Source organism: Nelumbo nucifera, chromosome 4 (assembly GCF_055504915.1).
Source record: "Nelumbo nucifera cultivar China Antique chromosome 4, China Antique-T2T, whole genome shotgun sequence".
In the NCBI taxonomy this organism is placed as follows: Eukaryota; Viridiplantae; Streptophyta; class Magnoliopsida; order Proteales; family Nelumbonaceae; genus Nelumbo; species Nelumbo nucifera.
This window is the reverse complement of record NC_142652.1, coordinates 16,491,914-16,501,713: the sequence shown is the minus strand read 5'-3', so window position 1 is coordinate 16,501,713 and position 9,800 is coordinate 16,491,914. Positions and strand designations below refer to the sequence as shown.

Below are 9,800 nucleotides of genomic sequence, written 5' to 3'. Positions count from 1 at the left end.
ATCCGAATAGGGGTGAATCGAATTCGACCAAATAAGATCAAATCAGATCATGATCCGATCCATTTGCACCCCTAGTTATCCTACTGCACCATGCAGTCGAATGGCTTAGAAATTTTCCCCTTGAAAATCAGTAAAGATGTCTAAAATCTAATCTAGTTTGGTCCACATGAAGTTATAACAAATAGTTGGGTGTAGATTCTTGAAAATTGGTCAAAAATAGCTAAAATAATATCTAGAGCATGGGTGTAGGTTCTTACAATATGATTGCAAATACAAGGAATGCAAATTTATCTATGATTCATGGTTATGCTCACAGTACTAACAGTTTAGCTAAATACACCATTCATTCTTTATGGATCCAAATTTCTTAATAGTTTTAAACTTGGAAAAGAAATATATCACCTAGATAGACATGTGAAGTTAGATGGCTAAGGAACAAAAAACTACTATATTAATAACTTGCTAGATATTTGATGATTATCAAATTCCTATGGATGCGTGAGGAAAGAATTCAAAGATGATTAAATGTAAAAAAAAAAATGGTTTTTAGTGTTGTTTTTTATTCTTAGATCATGGAGTGTCTGAAGCTTGGAAAAGATATAGATTGGATGCCTTAATTGTTGAATTTTCTAGAGATAATTTTAGCTATCTTTTAACAGTTGTTTTCTGGTTGGCTTAGACTAGTTTGTAAACCTTCCAAAATGCACATTGTTTTCTATGTTGTCTCTTGGTTGCACCTAGGAAAAACCACCAAGATTAGAGCATGGGTTAATCCCTGTAAGTATGGAAACCTTGATAGCAAAGTTTGATTAGTCTGGTAAGAAGATTGAATATGAATCTCTGAATTTGTAATTCACTTTTGGCTTTGATTCTTTGTAAACTTCATGTCTGACCTTTTAATGCTAGACTTATGCAAAAAGTAAGCAAAACCTAGTCTAACAAAGGGTGTTAAAAGACACTAAAAACTGGGGATTGGGGTGATAAAGGTTAAGAAGATGTTTGGGATTTTAATGATAAAGGAATTATGTGGCACGAAATGGACCATTTGTTTCTTTCTGGGTGATGCAAACTTCACCTCTCGGCTTACCTCTTGTTATATAGATATAGATTAGAAATAGTGGAGCCTCAGCAGAACAATACATGAATTTGGCTCAGATTTAGTATGATTTATGTGGTATCGAATCAATCCAAAAGAAAACCCTAATCAATGTCACGCGCAATCACATGTGAACGGAGAAAATTGGGTTTTAAAAAGTTACAACAATCACGTGCCGATGGAATGTGACAATTTTGATACAATTAGTCAATTGTTAGAATGTAAAGGCATTTTAAAGGATTTGGCAAACTGTCGGGTGTATAAGTCCATTTTCTAAAATTTAGGAATAATTTAAGCCCATTTGGTGGAACCAAAGCCTATATTCTATAAACACTGATGGCTAAATATCAGTTCTTTAAAAATGAAAATTGAATAATTAATAGTGGTAAATATCTTAGTTGGTAATGTTCGGATCAGTTCTTTTCAGACTCGAACCTGATACAAAACCAAAATCCCTGTCGGGTCATGTGCCAAATCTTTTGAAAATTATATTCATGTGTGGGCCTGTTTGTTTCTCTTCAACACTCCTCTTAAGAGGAATCTTAAGACATTAAGGAAGTTGAACCCACACCAGTCCTTTCTTGTTATTTGTTAGTTTGCAGTGCGATCCCATTTCCATGTTTGTAAACAAATTGACTACTGAGTGCAAATTCTGGTTTATTTTAGTTTTGAGTTTCAACATGGGTTCGATTGTTTGCAGTATGGATCAAGTAAAATAAAAGATGAAACAAAGTAAAAGACTAAGACAGAAGTAGACCAGATAACACTCAAATGAAACTACAATGAGAACAAATGGTAGACTTGTAAGGGAAGACATGTCATCCTAGCAGCAACATACCGGAGAAAATGTAAGGGAAGAATAATGGTAGACTTCATTGTATATACACACAATCATAGTTTATGATGTTATGTACAACAAGGCAGTGCAAAACTGCAAATATAATTTTTGAAATGTTGGATGAGACTTGATCACTTGACGGTGTAGTGGCTATAAATGATATTATGTACAACAATCAATACAAAGATTATCTTAATCATCAGCCACCGGTTGGATGAGATACTTGAGCAGCGCTCCTTGTGCCCCTTCCACATTTGCTAGTGTGTCATCCATGTTTTCGTCAATCCTGTCAGGTTGAGTTCAAACAGAAGCAAGGTTAGATAGTATTAGGCGTAATAGCATACAAGGGCAACTTTTGGGGTTTAATATCAACAAAAGTAATATATTTAAAAAAAAAATTAAAATGGGTTAACTTTTTTTAAAAATAATATCAATAAAGGGCAAAAACACTGTTCATCACCTTCTTCTAGCCATTTGTTCATCAGAGCCGCCACCCGCCACCATCCGCTTCAAGGAAAGACAGTAAAAACCTCAAGAATCCGTTCAAGGACACTAAACCTCTGTTTGTTTAGGCTTCATGGATATAGCAGGAGAAATTAAACCTGCAAGTGAATATAGAATGAAAATACTAAAAGATATGTATTCTAGTAAGAGAAATGTTGGTAAGCAAGTTTCACCCTAGAGATAAGGTGTGGCCCATGAAAAAACATGTCCAACATTGCCAATGTCAACTCTCCAATCAAGGTTGGAAGCATCAAATATGTATCATACTGTATAGGGTTAAATAATAATAATACAAGGTGTGCATAAATGATGACAATTTGCAGTCATTACATCAGGAGACAAATTCCACATTCCCTCTTTGATTCCCTTCACAATTTTAGAGCACCCAGGAGTTACATTCAACCAGCCTTTTTTTCATTCGTGCAACTAAAACAATCTAGGTCGTAGTAGGAAGGGAAAAGCGTCCTGATTTGTAAGACCAATTAGGACCAAAATAAGCCACAAAACTCTCTTAAAACACATGTCCTACATTGTCATCAAATACATATAAAAAGGGAAATAAGTCACATGTTCATGTCCAAGGGGGTCCCTTAAGCCTCTACAACCATGTCCAAGGGGTCCTTTAATGCTCACTATATATATATAATGACAATTAATAATTGTCTCCATACACAACACAATCCGATATGACAATTGGACCAATGAAAAGTTTTCATCAGGTTTCAACATATTAAACGGGCCATGGGTGTGATTTCTTCTAGAGGATAGTCTATAGGTTTCCAAGGCTGCTACCCAACCTCAAACTAGGAGTTGAACAAGACAGCAGTTCTCTTATCCAAGGTTGAAGTTACAAAACTGGGAATTAAAGGAGATAGTAGCTCTCTCATCCCATCTCTAAGGCTGCCGCCCAACCTCGAGTGTGCTAGACAAAAGGATTTGAAAGTGGAAAATCGATGTTTCTCCTCTCTGCTTTTTTAGAGAACAGTCTTAAAGGCTTAATGCATACAATTGAAACCAAAAGGAGTTGCTTATAATGAGCACCGCTTGAACTCTATATCTCTCCAACACCATAAACACCAAAAATCTCTAAGGATGTCGCTCAACAAGATCAAGAAAGTTGAGCCAAACATATTTGATACTAGAAATTTTGTTGAATTCAAACAACAAATATCCAAAATTGACTTGATGAACTACTAGCTACAAAATCCTAATTTTTTTAAGATGTTCAACAACCTTTGCTTATTAGGACTTTGATAAGCATGTCATTTTCATACTTCTCAATTAATGTAGAATACAAACTACGTTAATACATCTCAATAAGAACATGTTAATTAACATGAAATAAACTTTTTCGATTGGAATAGTGACCCAACCTACATCAACACAAGTTCATCACATATCAATAAGAGCATCAACAACTAAAGCATTTTTCAATATATTCAACGATTTAATATCAAAGCATGTAATAAACTTAACTATCAAATTGCAAATTTATTCGAGTTGTTCACTTGATTAACTGGTCAAGGTTAACCATTTTTCTATTATTAAAATTTGAAATCATAAAAGACTTATAGGTACCTTAATGACCCATTAACCATAGATGAAATTTCATTGGAAGTCTCTGGTTTAAAGCAACATTTCATTTGTGGGAAGATTTTAGTGGGGTGGGAAAGGGAAAATAGGTGGATTTTTTCATGTTCCATTTTTTTGTTGCAAATGGGAAAATAGTGGAAAAATCAACCCTAATAGCAATTTTTAATTAATTTATTAGTAATGTTTTTATTATTATTAATTATTAATGATTAAGGTTTAATAAAATAATTTTAACAGTTAACATTCATAACTATCTAATTAGTTATTCATTAAGAATTAATATTTTAAAATTTATTTTATTAATATTTACTATGAATTAATTAATAATGATATGTTTAGTATTAATTATATTTAATTATTTATTTTTTTAGTATTTAATTTATTGAGTGAATAATTAGGTTAATAATAAATCCTTATTTATTTATTCATTAATTTTTTAGTTAATTCATTAGTAACCATTTTTTGTTAATTATTAACTTGTTCATATTAACATTTGTACTATTCCGTATTAAATTCTTAATTAGATATTAATTATTTAAAATCCATAATTAGTTAGTTTATTATTTCAATCAAATAACGTTTTACATTTTTTTTTGTTTTCAAGTTATTATTAATCTTATAATTTATAAATACCCATGACTTAATTAATAACTTTAATATTTGAATATTATTTATTGATAAATTATTAATTATAAAATAATTATTTAATTATTAAATTTTTATTGATTATTTTTCATTAATATTTTATTTTATGATACTCATTAGTGTTTTATTAAATTATTTTTTTAATATGTTATTAAATAATTAATAATTTATGGGTTATGAATCTAGTATTAATCAATTAATTATTTAATAATTTAGTATTAATTATTTAATAATTTAGTATTAATTAATTATTAAACTAAGGTTGATTTTTCCACTATTTTCCCATTTGCAACAAAAAAAATGGAACATGAAAAAATCCACCTATTCTTCCCACAAATGAAATGTTGCTTTAAACTAGAGACTTCCAATAAAATTTCATATATAGTTAATGGGCCATTAAGGTATTGCACTACATACCTATAAGTCTTTTATGATTTCAAATTTTAATAATAGAACAATTGTTAACCTTGACCCGTTAATCAAGTGAACAACTCGAATAAATTTGCAATTTGATAGTTAAGTTTATTACATGCTTTGATATTAAATCGTTGAATATATTGAAAATGCTTTAGCTGTTGATGCTCTTATTGATATGTATTGAAGTTGTGTTGATGTAGGTTGGGTCACTACTCCAATCGAAAAAATTTATTTCATGTTAATTAACATGTTCTTATTGAGATGTATTAACGGTTAAGTTTGTTTTATGTTCATTAAACTTGATATTAAATTGTTAAGAGAACCATTACAAAATCTTCTAATTATTGTATTCCACATTAATTGAAAAGTATGAAAATGGCATGCTTATCAAAGTCCTAATCAGCAAAGGTTGTTGAACATCTTAAAAAATTAGGATTTTGTAGCTAGTAGTTCATCAAGTCAATTTTGGATATTTGTTGTTTGGATTCAACAAAATTTCTAATATCAAATATGTTTGGCTCAACTTTCTTGATATTGTTGTTAGAGATCTTTGGTGTTTATGGTGTTGGAGAGAGATAGAGTTCAAGCGGTGCTCATTATAAGCAACTCTTTTTGGTTTCAATTGTATGCATTAAGCCTTTAAGACTGTTCTCTAAAAAAGCAGAGAGGAGAAACATCGATTTTCCACTTTCAAATCCTTTTGTCTAGCACTCGAGGTTGGGCGGCAGCCTTGGAGATTGGATGAGAGAGCTACTATCTCTTTCAATTTCCAGTTTTGTAACTTCAACCTTGGATAAGAGAACTGCTGTCTTGTTCAACTCCTAGTTTGAGGTTGGGCAGCAGCTTTGGAAACCTATAGACTATCCTCTAGAAGAAATCACACCCATGGCCCGTTTAATATGTTGAAACCTGATGAAAACTTTTCATTGGTCCATGTGTTGGTGCTCCTAGAGATGTCATATCGGAATGAGTTGTGTATAGTGACAATTATTAATTGTCATTGTATGCCCTTAAATGATTTCTCTATACTTCAACCCATGTCCTTATCCCTAGCTCTTCTAGCCCCTAGAACTTGTAACAAACCACTTATTACTGATTTTGTAGATGGTCTTCTTTGCACATAACAAACCTTCTTATTCTACTTTCCCTCCTTTTATTACCTATTGAAACTACTCCTAGATTCATTGAGAAAAACTCATTTCTAACCTTATATTTTCTAGTTTTCCCACTTATCCATCTCAATGTCTACATTCCCGCCACTCATTTTTGAACACGTTGTCTTGGCTTCCCACTTACAATGATTTATCAATGAACTAATTATGAATTTTTCCATATTTGAAATTGAGTAATTGATCAACTCCACTCACAAACAGTATTAAAGTTCACAACAAACCATGTAGGACTACAAGTTTATGGTAATCAGGAGCCTGGCACACAAGGGATCTCTGATATTCATAGCCAAATAAGAGACAATATAAATATCTCTTAGAACACAACCCCGTATGGATCCTATAGAACTGAAAATTCAGATAAACTAAGTTTTGCGTGAAATGCCAAAAATTTGGGATGAGTTTCTAAAATTTTGGCCAAACAAATTCACCCAATGTATCATGATCCATTGGAAGAATAAAATGTCATCAAACTAACATTTTTTAATTAACTACTAAAAATTCTAGTTATAAAAAGCTATTCAGTACGGTAAATACTTGCAACTTGCAACTTGCAACTTGCAAGAGAACTCAACTTCTAAAATTTACTACTCTAATGTCATCAAAGTGAAATGCACATCATAGACTGCTTGGATTGATATCTATTAAAAAGGGTGAAAAACCACTCGCCTTGATGAGAGCTAACCAATTTTAGAAAGCTGTTAAATAATTCACTATTTTATTTTCTTATATAGGTGTCTAAGAGTGTTTTGGCACCAAATAAAGATACACAGCATTTTTTACTTAGTTATTTGCTAAAATGCAGGAAATGAATAAAAGAAAATCGGTGACTTTTGAAGACATGATAGCTTCTAAGTGGTAGGAAAAACTAGTACTCCCTAGTGTCTGTGTCATCTACCTTCAAGGAATTTAGTAATGCAAATAAAAGAGGTTAATCTCCATGTAGAACTCCATAACAGTGGACAACTTGTGAGCTTATGATTGTGCAACTTTTACATTGCGGTTGGGAATATTTTCAATATAATTCTGTACTTTTTATTATTAACAAAGTATAATTACGGACTTTACCCTTAATAAATTAGACAACTTGCAAAACTTATTAATTCCCCTCATTTATTTTTTATCAATAAGTTCCCCTCATTTATGATTCATTAACCTCATTGAACAGTAAAACAACTATTATGTATATGCATTGCATCAAGACTGCATTTGCTGGGATCACATGCCAAATAAGCACAGGAACACAAATATCATCCCACAAATGTAGGAAAAAACAAATATGCACGATTGCACCATTGTTGCATGGATGTAACTAAATAGATGGCATACCCATGACAGACATGCATCAGAGTCCAATAATCCTTTCTCAATGACGCTTCAACGTAACATTCCATTTTTATTTGACATAAACGAACAGATAATGTTCAAGATTACTATAATTTTTTATATCAAATGTTGCTTAGTAACAAAGTCAACATTTTTTCCAGGCATACAATGTCAGAATTCAGAAAAAAAAAAAAAAAACTATTTTCTTCTGCTTGATTAGTAAAGAAGTGAACTACTTTGATGATATATCATATATGAACTATTTTCGTGAGTCTATGTTTTCTCATCTTGCCAAGCCAGACTCTTGGACAAGCGTTGGATTCTGACTCTAAACACATTCAGTCTCTTGTGGTTTAGAGTCTTAGTATTTTGATACACTTAAATCACACTATGCATATCGGATCAGAGTAGGAAATAGTGAAATGCGTTAAAGATACGTATTCATTAGAAGTGGATTCATCCAGCACTTACAACTGACGTATGCAAACAAGAAAACAGCCTTCTTCAGAGATATAATGATCACAAACATCAATTTTTTCCATTCATATCAGAAATATCAATATTGAATTCAAATCAGTATTGGATATCAAAATCATTTCTAGGAACAACATTTATAGAAGAATAAACAAGTGAACGTCCGTTAACAGCATGAAAAACCACCACATAGATACGGGATAATTACTTGCATTAAAACATACATATCCAAATCAGATATTAGCATTGCATATTGTAAACAGACAAGAATTTGGAGACAAGGCTGAAGAAAAATCTTGACATAAGTTTTTTGAGATCAAAGAGTGACTGTTTGAACAGAAAATGAATCAATAATGTACCCCCATCACAACAGTAATACTGAATTAAACATCGCCCAAAAAGCATATCTCTGGAAGGAAACAGAAAGGTAGAGTTGATCGAACTACACACCTCAACGGGAGCTGAAGTATCCTTTGTTGTGGTTGTGTTGAACCCCAAGCACTAGGCGGAGCTGTTGTTGCATAGTAATCGTCGTCATCATCATCAACATCGGCCCTAGATTTCACCGTCAGAGGCGCCGGCGTCCAGTAAACCTGGGGTTCAGGTTCCTTGGCCCGGTTTTTGGAAGATCCCTTGCTCTTCGACGACCCATGCTCCTTGTCAGATTTCTTCTTTCTCCTAAGGCTTTCGAGAGCAGCGAAAACGTTCGCATTGCTTATCCCCAAGGGCCCATCGCCCATCCTGCTCCCACCTCCAACCATTTCTAGCCCGATCTCAAACAAGCCACAGTTGTGTTATTGTGTATTGGAGCAAAGGCCTCCGAAGACTAGAAGCAGCAGTTCTAATTGCCAGATTGAAACTAAGATAACAAATCTCTAGCCTTGCAAATTAAGGATTCAAGACTAGGGTTACAGAGAAACGTCTAAACCAATTAGATTTTCCTACAGAAAATAAATAGGGCTCAACAAACTGGGGCAAAAAACACCTAAGAAGGACTCGGTAACCTTGTAACCTCACCACACTCGGTGTCGCCAAAAAAAAGAAAAAATACCAGAGTTCTGATGAAGAAATTAGGGTTTCGAAACAAATGAATCAAAAGAAACCGAGAGAAAATTAGAGTTCTCCCCGGAGCTACCAAAGCCGGTAAAGAAAGCTAGAGATTCAGAGGCCGTCTCTAAGAGCGATAGTGTAGATGAGTTTTTTTCCGAGAGAAAATGGAGGACTAGGTAGGATATGGAGTTAGGGTTTCCAGAGCGATAGTGTAGATGAGTTTCTTCCGTCTCTCAGAGGATTTCAGGACCTCTAGATAACGCAGGTGACGAACACGAGTGCCGTCCTTTTTATACCAACAACAGACATGACGAAACCCTCTCCTTCCCTTTCCCTCTCGCGTCTCGCCGAGGATAATTTAATTTTAAGGTGTTTCCAACGTGTGACGATATCATACTACTTACGAACTTCCGAACTCTTCTATCATTAATCTAACGGTAAATAATTAATGATGCCTACAACGGTAAATTACCAGTTTGTAATTTGATGAGTGCCGCTGTAAAATCTGCTGATGCTGATGGCGGTTACAGAATACAGATACGTGGAATTTGAGGACACATGGCTTGGGAAGCAAAGAATTTGGAGACGCGTCTCTAGCAAGGAGTGCTGCCTACCGTCGGATCTGTTGACCAAACGACTCGGTAGAGTTTATTTCACGAGTTTGATACGTGCCACGTGTCCTTTCGAC

The 9,800-nt window shown here is 33.5% G+C and overlaps 1 protein-coding gene across 2 annotated transcripts; it reads right to left on the bottom strand.

Annotated features, from left to right (window-relative positions):
• Nucleotides 1-1,859: 1,859 nt before the first annotated feature.
• Nucleotides 1,860-9,454, bottom strand: LOC104598159 (uncharacterized). Of its 2 annotated transcripts, XR_735319.3 has the most exons (3): nt 8,513-9,448; nt 2,395-2,536; nt 1,860-2,220 (listed from the first exon to the last, which is right to left on the bottom strand). XR_735319.3 is itself a non-coding variant. In XM_088902419.1 (2 exons), the coding sequence occupies exons 1-2, from the start codon at nt 8,821-8,823 to the stop codon at nt 2,127-2,129; spliced, it is 405 nt and encodes a 134-aa protein (XP_088758545.1). In that variant the 5' UTR covers nt 8,824-9,454; the 3' UTR covers nt 1,860-2,126. The 2 variants fall into 2 exon arrangements, 1 of the variants encoding a protein (XP_088758545.1); XM_088902419.1 differs by lacking the exon at nt 2,395-2,536 and having other exon boundaries at nt 8,513-9,454.
• Between the last annotated feature and the right edge of the window lie 346 nt (nt 9,455-9,800).

Coding starts and splice junctions, on each gene's coding strand:
- LOC104598159 (XM_088902419.1), bottom strand. CDS start 8,823: ATGGTTGGAGGTGGGAGCAGGATGGGCGATGGGCCCTTGGGGATAAGC. Junction 2,221..8,512: donor ATACTTCAGCTCCCGTTGAG/GTGTGTAGTTCG, acceptor TCAACCTGACAG/GATTGACGAAAACATGGATG.